The sequence below is a fragment of the Penicillium expansum genome (genome assembly GCF_000769745.1).
Source record: "Penicillium expansum strain MD-8 chromosome Unknown contig190, whole genome shotgun sequence".
Classification (NCBI taxonomy): domain Eukaryota; kingdom Fungi; phylum Ascomycota; class Eurotiomycetes; order Eurotiales; family Aspergillaceae; genus Penicillium; species Penicillium expansum.
Window position 1 is genome coordinate 70,431 of NW_015971406.1, and position 17,742 is coordinate 88,172.

A 17,742-nucleotide genomic window follows, 5' to 3' on the forward strand; every position below is an offset into this window, starting at 1 on the left:
AATGTTTCCATGGGATGGGGGTTTTCCTTTGCTAGATAACAGTTTATTCGAATTTGAATTGAATATTAGCTGAAATATCACTAAGAACAACCGAGGATGTTAAGCCGAATCCCTCCGGTCGGAGGAATAGCCTTGCATAAAAGAGTTCACGCAGATGCACTGCAAGGACGGACGGACGGGGGGGGGATATGGGGAAGTATTTGATATCCCTGTGCCTTGATGGCTACTATTGAGTGTTATTGAGCCAGGGGTGCATTTAGGAGATAAGAAGGGGAACCATCTATGACATGTATACATAGTGTACTTTTAAATACCCGAGTACCTAAGTATCTTGTATAGATGTAGATGTAGTAGATGTAGATATGGGGTCATCATAGTGGCAAACGGGTAAAATGGGGCATTTGGGGACATAAGGAGGGTCTGTCAGGTTCCAGATGAATAGAAAGGACTCAAGAGGCATAGTAGAGTCATAGTTATTGTTTGGTAATATCTATGGGTCACTCATTTTATGTACATTGAGGCTTATATATACTATACTTCACTATGTAACTATACACTGTACTCCATAGATTCTTTGTAACAGGTGGGTGGCGTTGTAGACATAGTCCCTCTCGATCTTTTTCTATTTTACTCTCACTTCTCTTTCGGAAATTTCATTAATTTCATTGTTTCTAGAGATTCTTAAGAGAATCCATCACATAAAACACATTCAAAGGTACGTTGGTCGACACCGGAACCCAACTCTCTTTCGTTCTGCACTTTCGTTTTCCACAAACCCGAATATTTTTTTTCACCTTGAATTTTTTCCCTCCCACCATCCTCTACCCTTTGAAACAACCCTTTTAAATCCACACTGTCGACCAAAACGCTGCTCTTGCTGCGTACCTGGTCTTCTGTGTATTTCGGAAACTCGTTTTCCTTTTTTTTCTTATCAAGTTTCATCCCTTTTAACGACCTGCAGTTAGGTTTGGATGTGGCCTTGTTACGCCTCCGCGTACTGACATCACCTTCGTCTTTTTTTCACGAAATTTCCTCCCTCTTCGCGCGTTTAGACGTACAACCTGTCTAATGAGCTCGAACCCTCCTCAGTCGGGCAACCAAGGACAAAGCACCGCTACTCCCGCCGCTTCGACCCAGCCCGCATCCTCTACCCCCCTGGCTGCCACCCAGGCGCCAGCCAGATCTTACGCAAACGCAACTAAGAAGTCCGCGACGGACTCTACCGCCGCACCCGCCACCGTGGGCGGTTCAGCGCAACATGGGCAGTCGAGCTCCGTATCTGTGAACGGCAAACCCATGCAAAATCAATCTCAACAGTCGGCCTCTTCTGGCGTGACCATTGTCAATGGAGCTCCCACTGCTTCGGCTGCTTCCTCCGGCGATCACTCTCGCAAGCCCTCTGTGACCATCACATCGAGCGGTACCTCCGGCTACATGCCCAACGGCGGTGGCCCGGCCAGTCGGCCCAACAGTCTTCAGTTCGGATTCCAGCAGAGTTCTCCCAACATGGGTGCTCCCGCTGTGCCGGCCTCTAACCAGGCCCAGGCTGGACTTGGTGCCCCTTCGACAAACCCCCGGGTGACTTCTCCTCAGACTTCTCCCTCGCCTATTCCTCAGCCCGCATCCAGCGGCGGTCGCCCACCCCCATCGACTTACCAGGCGCAAGGAAATGTGCCGAACTTCGGTAGCTTCGGAGAATCTGCTGATGCCAACGTAAGTTTCTCGACTCCTTCCCTTTTGAGTGATCTTGGGCGCGCAAATGTGGATAAAGCGTGGCACCACCTGTGCGCGACTTTTTCTAAGTCCCCATCGTTTTTGTACTTGTTTTTGCTCACATAGATGTGTTCGATTTCATAGGCTTCTCTCGCACACGGTGCTCAGCACTTGCGTCGCGAGTCCTCCCAATCTACCCACAGCGATATGAGCAACCACATGGGCAACGGCCCCGGACGTTCCAGCTACCAGGGTGGTCGCGGTCGCGGTTACTCCCAGACCGGCTACCAGGGACAGCAGATGCCATACTCTCCTAACCCCGGTTTCCGTCAGACTCCCAACCAGCCGCGAGGCGGTCCTAACATGGGTCCCCAGTTTCACGGCTCAAACCAGGGCCGTCCTTTGGCGCCCTACCCGAACTCGCCTCACCAAGCCAACCGCAGCCCTGCCCTGGCCAACGTTAACCCTACCACTCCTCAAATGAACCAGGTTCCGATGGCACACCCCCAGATGCCTCAGCAACCTTACGGTTACGGTCAGCACATGGGCCCTCAAGCTGTGAGATCCCCCCCTTCTCGTACTTCCCAGGATCCCTGGCGTCGTCCCCAAAGAAACCTTACCAGCTCTTGGAGGCGCAAAGACAAACCTGCATACTCACCCGAGTGCCCCGTGGATCTTGCGCCTGAAAGTGGCCAGTTCGAACAGATTCTAACAATGGTTAAATTTCAACAGTCATTCCCCAACGCCTACGATCCCAACTACGCTGGTTACTACAACCCGAATGGTGGTTACTACATGGGCCCGCCGTCTCCCCAACCTCGTGCTGCTGGCATGCCCTACAACCCTCAGTACATGGGACAGCAATTCCCTAACCCCATGCCTCAGGCGACCCCACTTTCACGTACTCCCTCCCAGGTATCTACTGATCGTCCAGGTTCGAGCGTCGGCCAAGGACCGGCACCCACTGGTCCTGCTGTCGCAGGCCACACCCACACTGGCAGCCGCGCATCCAACAGCCCCGCTCCCAAGCCTCACTTCATCATCCCCTCAGCTAAGAAGAGCCCAATCATCATCAAGGACCCTAACAGCGGCTCAGTCAAGACCTTCGAAAAGAACCCCGCATCCCCTGCTCGTGCCACTCCTTCGCCCGTCAAGTTCACTCCTCCTCCCACATCCACTCCTCCCCCTCGCACTGCCAGCGCGTCTGAGCACACTCGTACCGAGAGCAAGCCGAATGCCACGAAGACCGACGAGGAGAAGAAACAGGAGCTGAAGGATGCCGTTCGCCTGAAGATTCAGCAGGACGAGGCTGCTCAGAAGCAGCGTCTGGCTGATGAGGCAGCTCGCAAGACCACCGAAGCCAAGAAGGATGATACTGAGTCTGTCCGGGCTGCCGTTGAAGATCTTAGCATCAAGGATAAGGCCGCTCCCGTCGAGGAGCCCAAGAAGGTGGTTGCTGCTGAAGAATCAAAGGAGGTTGCTGCCCCCGCCGAAGAGCCCAAGAAGGCTCCTGCTCCAGCCCCCGCCCCCGCTCCCGCCCCCGCGGATGACGATGAGATCGACTTTGATGCCATCGAGCGTGAAATGGCCGAGATTGAAGCCAAGGAGCGCGCCGCTGAGGAGGACTACAACCGCGCTAAGCAAGCCAAGAAGGAAGAAGCCGCACGCAAGGAGCGCGAGGAACTTGAGAACTACGAGGCCAACATGAAGAAGGCCGAGGCTGAGGCCGAGGCTCGCGAGATTGCCCGCGAGAACGCCGCCCGTACCGGAGGCGGCGAAGCCGCCCAGGATGATACCAAGGATGCGTTTGCCTCGCTCAAGAAGGGTGGATACAGCGCCACTGAGTCTTCCACCCCTGCCGACAGCGGTGCCGCTACTCCTGTTTCATCCGACATGGGACCGCCAGCCAAGCCCGCCAGCGCTATTCCCAAGAAGCCCGCTGGCCTCAAGCTCGATACCCCCAAGCCCACCGAGCCCCAGCAAGCAACCGCAGGCATGAAGTCTTTGCAGAGTGCCAAGTTCTTGGAAGACCTCAGCAAGATCACTTACCCATCGACCATCACCCCTCCCAGCACCGAGATGAACTCTGTTGCGCCCGAAGGCCGCAAGTTCCACTACGATCGGGACTTCCTGCTGCAATTCCAGGCTGTATTCAAGGACAAGATCTCCATCGACTGGGACGCCCGTCTGCGGGACACAGTCGGTGATCCCACCGACTCTTCCCGTCCCCAGTCCGCCCGCACTCCTAGCATGGGTAGCCGTGCTGGCTCTCGTAGCGGCACCATGGGTCCCTCAGGAGCCTTCCCCAGCATGGGCAACTTCACAGGCCGACCTGGTCAGATGCCCCCTATGGGTAGCGGACCGATGGGCAGCCGCAATGCGTCCTTCCAATTCGGACGGGGCGGCCCTGGTGGCATGGGTCCTATTGGAAACATTCGCCAAAACTCTGCCGGTGTTCCTCCTCGTGGCAGCTCGAGCAAGGGTCCCCGCAACGACAGCCGACAGAAGAAGCACGGTGGCCGAGGAGACGAGGCGCAAAACAAGTCGATGCCTCTTACCGCCGGCATGGATCTGAAGGCAATTCAAACTACCGCAACTGGCTGGAAGCCTCGCAGTGTTGGCCAAGGTGCTGCTGGTCCCGCCCCTGGTGGTGATACCGGCTACTTGGCACCGGATGTCGTGCAGCGCAAGGTTAAGTCTGCTCTCAACAAGATGACACCCGAGAACTTCGACCGTATCTCTGGTCAGATCCTTGCGATTGTCTCCCAGTCCAAGGATGAGACCGACGGTCGTACCCTGCGCCAGGTCATCCAACTCACATTCGAGAAGGCTACTGATGAGGCTCACTGGGCCCCTATGTACGCCAAGTTCTGTAAGAGCATGCTGGAGAGCATGAGCCCAGAAATTAAGGATGAGAATATTCGTGACCGAAATGGCACCGTTGTCGCTGGTGGAAGTCTGTTCCGCAAGTACCTGCTCAACCGCTGCCAAGAAGAGTTCGAGCGTGGCTGGAAAACCAACCTGCCTGATAAGCCCGAGGGCACTACTGAAGAGGTATGTCGATATGCAGCTAAACCTTGTTTTCTCCCTGTACTAATAATCGATCACAGATTGCAATGATGTCTGATGAATACTACATCGCTGCTGCCGCTAAGCGTCGTGGTCTTGGTCTCGTCAAGTTCATTGGTGAACTTTACAAGCTTGGCATGCTTACGGAGCGTATCATGCACGAGTGTGTTAAGAAGCTTGTGGACTACGAGGGTATCCCCGATGAAGCCGAGGTCGAGAGTTTGACCAGTCTGCTGCGCACCATTGGTGCCAGTCTCGATGCCTCTGAGAAGGGACCTGCCATGATGGACGCCTACTTTGCTCGCATTCACCTGATGGTTGAGACACCCAACTTGCCCAGCCGTCTTCGCTTCATGCTTCTGGTAAGTTTCTCCCTAGTTACTCGTCTTGTGGGAGTAAAAGAAAGAATACTAACATGGTTTCCAGGATATTATTGATCTGCGTTCCGCCCGCTGGGCCTCCAAGGATGCCGATAAGGGTCCTCAGACCATCATTGAGATTCGCGAGGCTGTAAGTAACCTGCATCGCTGTAACCCACCGTATCTCATCTCTAACTCTTGAAACAGGCTGCCCGTGCCGCACAAGCCGCTGAAGCTGAACGCCAGCGCCAGTCCAGCAACCGTGGAGGCGGTGGCCGCATCCCCATGGGTCGCGGTGACGCCCGCGGCTTCGGATACGGAAACCAGGCCCCTCCCCCCGATTACGCCTCTAGCAAGGTTGGCACTGACGATCTCCGCCGCCTGCGTGCGACTCGCAACACCAACCAGCCCATGTCATTCAGTCCTTCCAGCCTTCTCGGCTCGCGTACCAACAGCGGCCGCAAGAACCTCGGTCCCGGCGGTAGCCTAGTCCGTGGTAGCGACGACAGCGCTGCCAGCAGCCGCACCGGCACTCCTACCGGTAGCAAGAAGGAAGACAACTCTTCCATGAATGCTTTCAGGTACGCAACCACCCCCAATGCTTTTCTCCTCCGGAGCTCCCCATGCTAATACCCTCCCCAGCGCGCTTGCTGCCCTTGAAGATCGGGATAACATGGCCACCTCGCCGCCGTCAAACCCCACTTCCCCGATGCTCACCAAGTCGCAGCCCGCGGCCGCGGAGCGTCGTCCCTCAAAAACCCCGTCTATCAAGGACGGCGAATCCACAGCATAGAAAGTCCTTAGGAGTTAATGATCAACGTTTTCCATTTTCTTGGTTCACAAAAAGATTTCTTCATTTTCGTCATTTTTCATTGTTTTTTTCCCGTGAGGAAAGCCATGCGCCTTTGTTTTTAATCGGTCGTCCCTCTGCATTTTCCGACTGGTCGGTTATCCCCTAGGACTTCCTTTTTTTCTCACTTTATCACGGCTGGTTTTACTTTTTTGAACTTCTTTCGAAAAAGGGACCCGATTCATAGTGTACAATTTTGACATCTTTTTCAATTCTTATTGTTTCTTTTTCCCTCTTCTTCTTCTTCTCTTTTCTTTGAATTGAGAAATGGGTGTCGAACCGTGATTGAGAGTAGGACTTTGCTTGCAATTGGACTTGCTGAATCACTTTCTATTTCATATTCCTGTCTTCTGCACATCTAGTAGGGGGATTTTACTGTGGAAGTGGAAACTGGCATGGAAAGGCTGATTATGACGGTGATGAAGGGTTTGATGATGTTTCTTTTGCTCTTTTTCTCTTTCTCCATTCTCGTGCTTTGCATATTCTCCCTTTTGCTCTTGCCCTTGCTTTTCTCTTGACCTTGTCCTTTTTTCTCAATACCCGGAGCAACACTCAGCTTTAATGTGATTGAATGAATGCTTCGCCTCCTGGCTACTTATGATATCTTTCTCTATAAGAAACTAGGACCTCCTCTATTGTATATAGATCCATGTAAGTGTACTAAATGTGACTATGGACTTCTGATAGCCTGGATCAGTATCCATAGGTAGACCTGGACTTACTTAGGTATACTACTTAGTGACTACGAGTAATCAAATAGTTACAGGAGATCTACACATCTGTAGGAGACTAGGCAATCAATGTCTATGGATTCATTCGGTGAATTCTCACTGTAGGCACAAGAGGGGAGAGAAATACACATGGCCAAAACATGTGAAACGTGTAACCAGGTCAGAACATCCCGAAGAACAATAAGCGATGAGGGTATTGAGCTGGGGTATAACTGTCAGTCCCGTCGCGAAACGACGTGATTCCCGACGTTTACTCCGTTTGATAGCAAGAGACCGAAGCAACGTGAGGTGTGAAATCGGATGGTTCGTATGGATCGTGAGTATGCGAGAAAGCGCGACGGTGTAATGTATAGCGCAATGCGCGCAAAATGGCAGAAATGGAGATAAAGAGCCACTACAGACCAGGCAAGCCATGCTTTTCAGGATTCAGATTCCTTCGTGTTGTCGCTTTTGTCGTTGTCATTATCTGACACTTCAATCACCGGGATAGACACGGGATTCTTGGTTGAGTCGGAGGGCTCATTCGCCTCATGTGGCCTGTCAACCTCGGTAGGGAAGACTGACTCGGGAGAATCGGGATGATCGGATGGAGACGGCGAGATCACAGTCTTGTCCAGCGAAGGCGAAGGAGATGGCTGAACACTATTGCTAGTAACGACGCTCTCCTGAGAGCTACCTGCTGGACTTCCGATACCAGGACTCGACATAACCACTGCATCCAGTGAGTTCCGAATAGGGTAAGTTGAGTCGGAGTCATCGTGGCTAATGCTGCTACGGTCTGAGACCGACAAAGAACTGCGCGAGGCCGCATTCGCGTATGATGCGGGGAGTCCAAGTGCCTTCGCTACTGCAGCCTCCTCGTCTGGCAGCATGGAAGTGCTGCTATCGTTGCTGGGACTGGCGCCGAATATCTGACTGCCGCGCTGCTCACTCATTTCCAGGATATGGTTGTAGCTGCGCCGTGTTGGGTCTGCGCGGCGCTTCTTCTTTTTCTTTTCGCGCTTCGGTGAAGGTCGAACGACTATCACCGGGATGGGTGATTGCTGGAGGCAGTATTTGGACACGGAGCCTGGGAGCAGACTGTGCACTCCTTTCAGGTTGCGTCCTCGTGTACCGACTACAAGCATTGCAGGCTCGTATATGCGGATCTAGGGGATGTTAGATTGGTATGGGGTAACAATGGGGGTTCTTGGGAATGTTACCATGCGTTGAATGATGCTCTCAACCTTGCCCACAGCAAGTTCCAGCACCAAGCTAATCGCCTTCTCATCCTGGCTGTTTTTCTGGATTACCTGCTCAAATAACTTTTCAGCCTCCTCGCGGTACTTTCGCTCTTCGATTCCGACATCGCTGGCTATGCGAGAGTCTTTCTCCACCGCTCGAAGACAGACGATCTCGTCCCCGTCATCCACCAGCTCGTCGATGAGCCATTCAAGGGCGAATTCGGAGTAATCATTTTGGTCGGTTCCGCACAAGAACGTCCTGCTGCGACGTGTGCTCTGGTAGCCTTTGTGTTTGTAGTTTAACGTGAGGGAGAAATCGGTAGCATCGAAATTATCAAAAGTGTCGAAGGAGACTCCTCGCTCGTAAGTTCTGCTTTATATATTAGTACACGCCATTTCACATATATTTTCTGAGCAAAACATACTTCGGCGGTGGTGGAGACGGCCCTCGGTTCAATTGGGCAGCTTTTTGTTCCCTTTCCTTTTCTTCCAATAATTCCCTCGTCGGGGTATCCCCATATGACAGCCGCTTTTCCTTGAAGCTCGCCGAGCGAGTGGGGAGCTGTGCCTCTGCAGCGTCGACGCTAAATTGGATGGACCTCCGTTGGCTTCTGGGCTTGACCTCACCAGAAAGGCTGCGGGTGTTGCCGGACCCCGCAACAGGGATCGTATGATCCCTGAATTCGGGTCGCCCTGCAGACTCCGATGAGACTTTAGGAGAGGTTGGCACAGACATTAGGAGGTTTATCTTCCGCGCTGATGCAAATGAACAGGGGTATAACGGGTCTGTTGGTTTTCGTGGAGTGTATATTGACGTGAATGACGAGAGGTAAAAGCACGTATCAGCGGCCACGGGGTTGTTGAGGGTTCCACAGGACCAAGCGGGGTTTTGATATCATGTTTTGAGAGAGCCCTTTCAATGGAAACCAGTAAGATTAATGGTCACGAGTCATCTTGCTCGAGCTGGAGAGTGACGGATGCAGCGAGGGGTCAGGACGGTTGGTCAGGGCGGTGATCACTTATCGATAAGATTCGGGAGCTCAACTGTGCTTATGTAACACCGACAGGGGTCCACGGGCCCAGTGATTGACACAACCCTATATAATTAGAAGCTTCATTTGTGTTGACTAGTTCATATGGGGAAGAAGCTATTAAAATTCATGTTAGTTCTATCTGAAACCTTAACTTGGGTACTAGGCTTAGATGGGAATGTCAAAAAAGAAAGAACCCTGCCCTTCTACTCCGTACTTGTAGATATATATATTCACATTTAAGAAGCAAAAGGTTGGAAAAGTTCTCGGGAATACCAAGTCAACGCTATATACTCCGTACTGTACTCCGTATAGCATCAATTCCCGAAACAATAATAATCACAGATTATACATAGGAAAGTATCTTGCACAAAGTATGCCTTTTTTACCGCCTTCACATCTAAGAAGACATTTCAAAAGACCAACTAGAAAGACATCTCAAAAGACCAGCTAGAAAGACATCACAAGGCCGCAAACGCGGCCGACTATTCTTGTAGTAATAATACGTGATAAAAGGAGTACAGATTAGCATATTGCGACATCTCGGGCAACATATTCCGTCCTAAGCCACAATCAAAGGACCCACGTAGTTTATGATGTTTATGCATATAACATGACTAACTTCATATTTCGAGAACCTCCGACATCCGCACGGATACAGAGTATCAGATAACGGAGAATGATGCCAGATAGGGGAAGATCTCTTGCAAATAACCCCAAAGAGCCGAACCAATAACATAACCAGTCCAGATCGCCCAACAATCGAAGAGCATACCCAAAACGCCTAAGCCCCCCAGCCTCAAGATTTTCACTCACTAGCCCAATCTACTAACCCAATCTGGAGCCCGCACTACCTTACTTCTAACAAAGCCAAGGTATCCATTCGAAGCAAAAAGAAGCGAAAAAAAATATAACCCCCCCCTCCTTAACCAACCTCCGTGGAGTGTCCGGACACGTACGGAGTAAATAATAATGAACTAGTAAAACCCTTCAGACTATCAACGCGTAGCGGCGCCCTATGCCGACCTAGCCGCGATGATCTCACACTATCTGCCCTTGGCTCTGATCTATCTATCTTATCCGGCGGTGAAGATCATGGCGTGCTGGCGAGCTGCACTTCCATTTGGCTGGGAACGCGCTCGGACCCGCTGATCGACGAGGTCACATGTGCGATTCTGCCGGTTTGAATAGGACTATTTACTGTACTATAGACCAAGGAGTACTTGCTACGGAGTAGATGGAAGTTTGTTGAGGATTTAGAATTTTTATTGAATTTTGTTTTCTGAGGGGAAGTCAAGACACTTTTCGTGTATATCGGTTGGGATCACAATGTCTTCCCCCCGTGTTTTTCAACGCTCCAATGCACAGTCTCGACCTTTGAAGGGAGAGCTGAATGTTGGGCCGCTATCACAGATAGCCAAGAGATGAGAGAATATGTAATAAAATGTCCATATGACATGAAAAACAATGAAATGTCCAAAATGGAGATTCGCCAGATGCGACCGAACCAAAAACGCCAGAAAATAGAAGATGAGAGATGGTAAATATAAGCTCGCTCCAAAGACATCGTCATTAAAGCATCAGGGTATCACGTATATATCGCTTGATTAGGGCACACAAGGCAGAGAGAGAGGTGAAGAGTGTAGTCGGGGTCGTAACGGAGTGGGAGTGATCGAGCTTAATCAATAAGCCTCGATCATGGTTTGCTCTTGTGTACCAAAATACCCTTGCTCAAAGAGATGGGGTTGATCAGAGCCTGCCAAGGCAATAGCCGTAGTAGCAGGCTCCTTTTCATCGAATGCCTCCAGCGTGGGCTGGGGCGGGGAAGGTGGTGTCGCCTCGTCCTCGGACTCTCCGTCTGAATCAGCGAGGAGCTCAGGTGGTGACTGTCGTGAGGGTGAGCGAGTCAAGCTCAGATCGTCCAGATCCTCCGAATCGTCGTACTCAAAGTCCGAATCTGTGTCGTCGGCGTCGTCATCCTCCTCCAGTAGATCATCTTGGAAGTGAGCCACCGGTGATGGAGCACGGCGGCGGACGGGAGGTGTGTTGATAACGAATTCAGACTCATCGTAGTCGGAGTCGTCGCTGTCGCTGAGTTCAGAGTCCAAATCGGACGCATCCTCCGGGTCCCAGTCTTCCTCGGGCTCTTCGACCACACTCGAAGCCCATTGGATGTGTTGACGAGAGGAAGAAGAAGAAGAAGCCTTGGTGGCTCCGCTGACGGTCTGGTTGAACCAGCGTTCTTGTTCACGCTCGGCATCGGCAAGATCGTACATCAGCGAGTCGAGGAGGTTTGCGTGGCCAACGAGCAAGCGCAGGTCGTGGTCTGCCCGGGAAGCTTCACGAGTGAGCTTCTTCCGGGCGGTGTGGGCGAGATAGTATGTCTGAGTGATGCTCATTTTCTTTTGTTGGCGGCGACGGAGGAGAGAGTCGAAGTAGGGGGAGGGTTTGGAGGTATTAGAGGTAACAGATGAGGAGTCCATGGTGGGCCAGACGAGCTTTTGAAGGATTATTGGGTATGACTCTTTGGTGGTGACTCAATTAGGCGTCATCCAGTCACAGTGGATCGTCGTGGGGCGGTGTGATAGAAGGGATAAGGGAGTAGATCAACTTTGTTATACATGAAAGTATACTGTGATAGATCAGATGTTGCTTCCGGGGGGACGAGATCGATAGTGTAACAGGTTTAAAAAAGTAGATCTTGGATCTTGGAGATATCAGAAACAATTCCAGGACAAGAGGTTTATATTTAATCTGACAAGGCAGGCTTTTTCTTTTTTTTTTTTCTTTCTTTTTTTTTTCCTTTTTCCTTTTAGTCCGATCGACCCGAAACGGAGTTTACGGAAGATGAGAGATCCACCGGAAATAAAAAAAATGGAGAAAGGGTATACGCCGAGCCCCGAGTTATGAATAATGCACTGTTCGCTTTCAAGGTTCCCATTTTCTAGATCTTCACCGCTACGTTACACACTGTGCTTAGATACTTACAGCATAGGTACTTATTTACATATATAAGAAGTACATATTCTCCAATGTACTTAATTCAAAATGTCCAATTTTTCAGATAATGCAAGTGAGTCACATACAACGGCGCTCGGATGACCAATCCGCCGTGCCGTGGTCCGTATCGGAGGATAACAAACCGATCGGAATATCGGTGGCACCTTTTGCCGTTTATTGTATTTTATTATTTTGTTGCCTTAATTCCTTAATTCCTTAATTCCTAATTCCATTTTTTTCCTTTTCTGGTTAGTTTGATTACAGATACAATCTTTAAGGTTCTCCATAGAACCTTGGAACTAAGGTTTTGGATTACATAGCAGTTCGATTTCCAATCACAGTATGCCAAATCACATCATCTATCTTCCAAGGTTGTATAAGATATAAGATTTCACTGTAGCTGACAATTGCTTTGACCACATGTCGACGTGTCGGGATCCTATCTAGGTATCCAAGTTGACAAATTATCCAGTGAGTTGGCATGTCAGCATGGAGGCTCTTGGAACATTGAACCTTGGAAGCCAAGCCACCTTGCCGTATGCGTATTTTGTATTATGCAACACTACCCCTCGCCTGTACTCCGTACTCTCCCTAGACGAGTACGACCACTGCATAGCCTTGGCAGCAGTGACAGACTAGCATTCCCCAGGAATTCGAGATTGACCAGGAATCCATGCATGGGTAGGCTGTGCGGTGGGGACGCCCAAGAAGGTACTTTAGTGACTATTGGCATGTTGTATGCACAGATCCTCATGAGGCCATGAGGCAACATAGTTCCAACACTACTCCGTACCCCAGAACGGTTCGCTCATCGGTTCTACAGCGTTGCCTACGAACGTAGAAAGTAGGTTGTACGTTGTACATTCCACATGTGACACACAATGCGGCATTGCCGGATTTCATTGGTCCCCACATAAAATCTGCTCAAAACAGAGAGAGAAGCCTGACACTGCGCCCTGCAAGGAGGGGGTTAGATTAGGTGTTTCTCGCTTCAGGATACAGGTACAATGTATAGTCCTTACTGCATACCTGACCATGATAGCGTGTTTGGCATGCGTCACATAACTTCAAACCTGCCAAGGTCAGGTCACTGGTTTTCAGATGTCAGCCTTGGACCTTGATCTTGGCGTATTAGTAAGGTAAGGTCCATGCGGATATCACCGAAGCAAGGTCCACTCCAGTCGCTTTTCAGATGACCTAAGCACTTAAAAAAGGTCCACCTGGGCAGGTGGTTCGCTCGCATGGCTTACCCTTTCGAAACACTTCGAATCTCCACTTCATAGCCCTACGGTATACCCGAATACGAAATGTCTCAATTTTTTTTACTGATTATTTAGGCTTTAGGCTTCTCTCATGGAAAACGTTCTAGGTATGTAATTTGTCTTCTAATCTTCAATCAATGATTAACAATATCGACTGAATACGAAGAATTTCCCAATTAGGAAATGATGAGGTCAACAGGTAAATCTAGCCACAGTCTAGAACAATTGAATTCAGGGTCTATGTTGTGGGGATACGGAGATAATACAAAACAATAATCATCGGGCAACGACGCCATGGCTGGTTGTCAACCACTTTATTGAACGCCCAATAATCGACATCGGATTTTCGGCTTTTGACTAAATTTTCCGAGATCCACTGTGACTGGTATGACATCAAGGACTTTAGCTTCGGACATTTGTCATGTATTACCGTTGGCTGAGAGATGGATTCTGTTGATTCTACAAGTGGAGGATTCCTAGGTTACTAATTTATTAGGGATGATGTGAAATATAGCATGTACCTATTGCCTGATGGGCTGAGATCAAGGAAGAACACGGAGTACTCCGTAGACGAGAATCAATTATTTGCTGATCATCATTCGTCCAAAATAGGCGACATGGTTCGCTTGAGGCTGATAATGATTGATGCATAGATTATGCTAATTTCTTAATAACCAGCATAAACACAAACCAAGTCTAACCATTAGAATCTATGCTTTGGTGCCCGTGCTTATGCCTTCTTAGGTAAGTAGCTCGGCCCTCTGCAGACAGCATTTCTCCGGTTCTCGGCTGAAAACTCAGCTCCGTCTCCGAGTTCCGTGTCCGCGTGGATCGTGCACTGTGCACCCTTTATGCTATGGTATGCATTCTCAATCCACGTTAAACCCGTTAGAGTTTTGGCTTTTGTTCACATTAGTTATAGCTATCATTCACGGGTGATCGACACGTGAAAAAAGAAGAATGTGACTCGATCACGGGACTTCGTTGCCGGTGCTCGGAACTGATCTTCCTCCACCGCCAGATCGAGGTTAGTTGCGGGCTGCTGGCTATACGGCACATGGCTACGGGGCTAGTCGGATGAAATCGTCCGTGTGGATTCAATATTACTCACTTTGATGCTCCGTACTCCGTATATCGTAGTTCCTCGTGACTCATGATGATCATTGAGGCATTTTTTTTTTCTTGAAGTTGCAGTTAGCGGGTTTCTCGTTGCACCCATGTGGATTTGTTGAGATATATACGGAGTAAATTGATTTGAGCTATCCGCTGCTACTACTCCGTAGTTATACTAACAAACTTACATTGTCGTACTGCATATTTCGGTCAGATGATAATAGTGAAGATATAGGGCGGGCGGTTAAGCGGCACCCCGACGTCCGCGAGTGGACCCGTTCCTGGCCTGAAACCTATCATTTCCAGCGTCGATTTCACAGGGTCCTCAGATTCTCCTGTATCTTCAAATCCTGGAAGTCCTTCAATGTCCTATTATATGTTCGGCAAACAATTCCAGAAACAAGCTATTACTCGTGGATGTTAAGATCAAGAATCAGGGGTTGTTGATAGCCTAATCACGTCCGTTTCATTCTAGCTAAATGGGATATTAGTAATTAAAGTGCCTTTGACTGCTTCTCCTTGAAGAGCCCCTAGAAAAAGCATGCTGCTGGCGCCGCAACTGATATAGTAATCGACAAACCCTTGGATTGGGAGTTCTTTATAGAGCGTTGTTTAGTAGTCGATGTCTTAGTTGATTGCTTATTATAGTCTTATCTTAGTTCCCGCTTTCTAGTTTATTCGAGGCTGTAGCTACCTGGACTAGGAACCTGGGGATTACTTCGAGAAGCGATCAACCGAACAACCTTATCTCTCCACACCCACCACGTGCAGCACTGACCACGCGATTCTCTACAAATAGGTACAGTAGCTCATTGGTAGGAAATCTGGTCATATTGCTAGGGAAGGTGATACGAGTGGGCCACGCAAGGCGTTGTCAGGTTGATTCTTCCAGTAGTCGTATACTTCTCTCAAATATTAGCTATGTATGTCTCTCAGTATGAGCACTTTACTATGTAAAACTCCGAATAGCTTGTGAACTAGAATTCACTTGACGATGGCCCATTACATGACTACTGGGGGTGATTCTAGATAAAAAGATATCCAATATTGGAGATGATTTTGAGGTTGTGAGGTTTTGTTTGATCCTACACAAGAATACTTAGCCGCGTTTGCGGCCTTCCAAGCTCATGACGTCTTTTTGATTACTTTTTGGTGGTTTTATATGTCCTATGTTTTATAATTTTTTTTATCCTTAATTTCATAGATGGACCGCAGAAAAAGGCAGAAAAAAAAGACTTGATTTGTGTACACTAGGGAACTAGAGACTGCGTGGAGATTGTGAAGAACTGGGTATTGGAAGCAAGCAGGCTTTTAGCGGAGAGACCATGTATGTACGTGTTCGCAGTGGGTACTTGTATATACAGACAGGAGAGTATACTAGAAAACCTTCAGTCAAGCATAGTCAATTTCACATTGGTCAAGGACCTCATATCCGAGAAAAGAATTCAATAGGTCAAGACTACGACAAGCTTGGTCAAATTTGGCTCAATTTCTCTTCTTGGCAAGCCCCTCAAAGGGCCTGGTCATTGGATTTTAGATTATCATCTGTTCCACAACGGCCTACAAATTCTGCGGTGAATATCTCTAGTTGGAAAGCGCCACCCTCACTTGACAGGGTTGAATATAGTATATGTGGAATCGCTTATCGATTCATAGTGCGTCTAGATTACTCTAACTCGCGCAAAATTAGGTGTTCTTTTTATAAATACCTCTTTGCCACCTGCAAGCAAATGAGCAGTGCGTGTAATTTGTCAAAACAAAGAACTAAGCAACTGTAGAGTTGTGAACAAAGCTGGGAAACAAACTTCCAGGGCATGATCTGCGCTTTGATCAATCTCTAGCCTATATGTCTCCATAGAGACTCGCTTGTTCATTAGTATCCAATATACATGTATGGTAGAAACTAAGCCATGTGATGGCGTTGCCAATCTACATCTAGCTGCGCCGCACTACCTAGCATAATCAATATAACTACAAAAAGAAAATACAGACCATTAGCTTAAAAAGAAAGATAATTGATTCACGCTCAATGAGCCATGCTCAGATTAACAAACAGTGGATGGTCAAGTGACGCCCAGGACGCCCAGCCAGCACCAGTCACCAGGAACTCCAGCAAAAACACAACCCTTCAAGATTCAGCAATAAAACGCATCCCTTCAAGACATATCACCTCACATATGGCCTGTAAAACAGTTCGTTGCCAAGGTGATCAAGAACAGCAACAGAATGGTCAGGGTCCATCATACGAAGATCAGCATAAGCAAGAGCACGATCAATAGTCATCTCAATGTCGTGCAGGTTATGGGTGTAGCCATGTAAGCGAAGCTTGTGCAGAACAGCCCTGATCCAGTTGACACAGTTTTGGGGAGGATAAGCACCCTTAATCGGCAGCTGAACAGACTGGAGGAGGAGCTTGATGGTATCCGGGCCGATTCCGTCGTCAACTTCTCCGATTGCCATTCTGACGAGAAGGGAGTCACACGACTCCGGGTGGACATTGGTCTTGACTCGGTAGGTCCATTGGAAGTCGGGATTGAGGTCGCGTCGCATCACTGGGTCAGGCGAGGATCCGTCAGTCACGTCGTAGGCGTGGTAGCGTTCGGTGTTCGAGTCCAGGACGAGGATGGCCCAGTGGTAGGCGGAGAAGCCGAGACGCTTTCGGTAGTCGCCAAGAGACAGCTCGCCGCGGTGGTAGACGGCCACGAACAGCTGGTAGATGTCGGTGGGTGGGGAACCCGAGATGGGCCCGCGATCCGGGGGAGCATCGCTGAGCTATGTGTATACTCTTGTTAATTACTATTCTGTGGGCTTCAATTTTGAAGGATTATACTCACAGGAAGCTCAATTGGAAACATAGTCATGATGCCTCGGAATTTGCACGCGTGTGTGTGGTTGGGACTGGTCGAGGTTTTGTTTACTTGCTTTTCTCCGGTCGAGCTCTTAAGCGGAAGCTATCAGCGGCTTATTTGCCTTTTCTACGCTACCGCCCGAAGGATGTTTTGATGACAATCTGGTCGTAGATGCCTGCCTAAGATGTTTTTATGAGACCGGCAGCTCATTGATGATAGAAACGGACGGAAACGGGGTTTTTATATCCCCGGTTCATAGATATTTGAAGCTATACAAATCCTCCCGCACGGACCACCCTGGCGTATAGTTCGAAGGCGGCCACCCACCCCCCTCGATTTTCGAGCATCAAGGACCGAAGCTATGTATAACTAATAGTAACTTAAACGAAACTAATACATAAGAGAAAAATGAGAAACAAGTCAGAGGAATTAGATCAATCGAAAATGGAGACTGTCTCTAGCTGCCTGGTAGACCAAGATGATTCTCACATTTGGGGCACTTTAGCATAAACCATGATAACACTTAGTGACTGTATAATTTC

The 17,742-nt window shown here is 49.2% G+C and overlaps 4 protein-coding genes across 4 annotated transcripts; 1 reads left to right on the forward strand and 3 right to left on the reverse strand.

Moving 5' to 3' along the window:
- Positions 1 to 1,068: 1,068 nt before the first annotated feature.
- On the forward strand, positions 1,069 to 5,934 carry PEX2_056750 (putative eukaryotic translation initiation factor subunit eIF-4F; the record flags this gene model as incomplete). The annotated part of the gene is made up of 6 exons (XM_016742949.1): positions 1,069 to 1,713; positions 1,858 to 4,767; positions 4,824 to 5,144; positions 5,209 to 5,292; positions 5,349 to 5,722; positions 5,784 to 5,934. The coding sequence occupies 6 exons, from the start codon at positions 1,069 to 1,071 to the stop codon at positions 5,932 to 5,934; spliced, it is 4,485 nt and encodes a 1,494-aa protein (XP_016595671.1).
- Positions 5,935 to 7,141: 1,207 nt separating this feature from the next.
- Positions 7,142 to 8,681, reverse strand: PEX2_056760 (universal stress protein; the record flags this gene model as incomplete). The annotated part of the gene is made up of 3 exons (XM_016742950.1): positions 7,142 to 7,870; positions 7,925 to 8,315; positions 8,371 to 8,681. The coding sequence occupies 3 exons, from the start codon at positions 8,679 to 8,681 to the stop codon at positions 7,142 to 7,144; spliced, it is 1,431 nt and encodes a 476-aa protein (XP_016595672.1).
- Positions 8,682 to 10,658: 1,977 nt separating this feature from the next.
- Positions 10,659 to 11,459, reverse strand: PEX2_056770 (uncharacterized protein; the record flags this gene model as incomplete). The annotated part of the gene is made up of 1 exon (XM_016742951.1): positions 10,659 to 11,459. The coding sequence occupies one exon, from the start codon at positions 11,457 to 11,459 to the stop codon at positions 10,659 to 10,661; it is 801 nt and encodes a 266-aa protein (XP_016595673.1).
- Positions 11,460 to 16,517: 5,058 nt separating this feature from the next.
- Positions 16,518 to 17,212, reverse strand: PEX2_056780 (uncharacterized protein; the record flags this gene model as incomplete). Its single annotated transcript, XM_016742952.1, has 2 exons — positions 16,518 to 17,123; positions 17,186 to 17,212. The coding sequence occupies 2 exons, from the start codon at positions 17,210 to 17,212 to the stop codon at positions 16,518 to 16,520; spliced, it is 633 nt and encodes a 210-aa protein (XP_016595674.1).
- Positions 17,213 to 17,742: the final 530 nt, after the last annotated feature.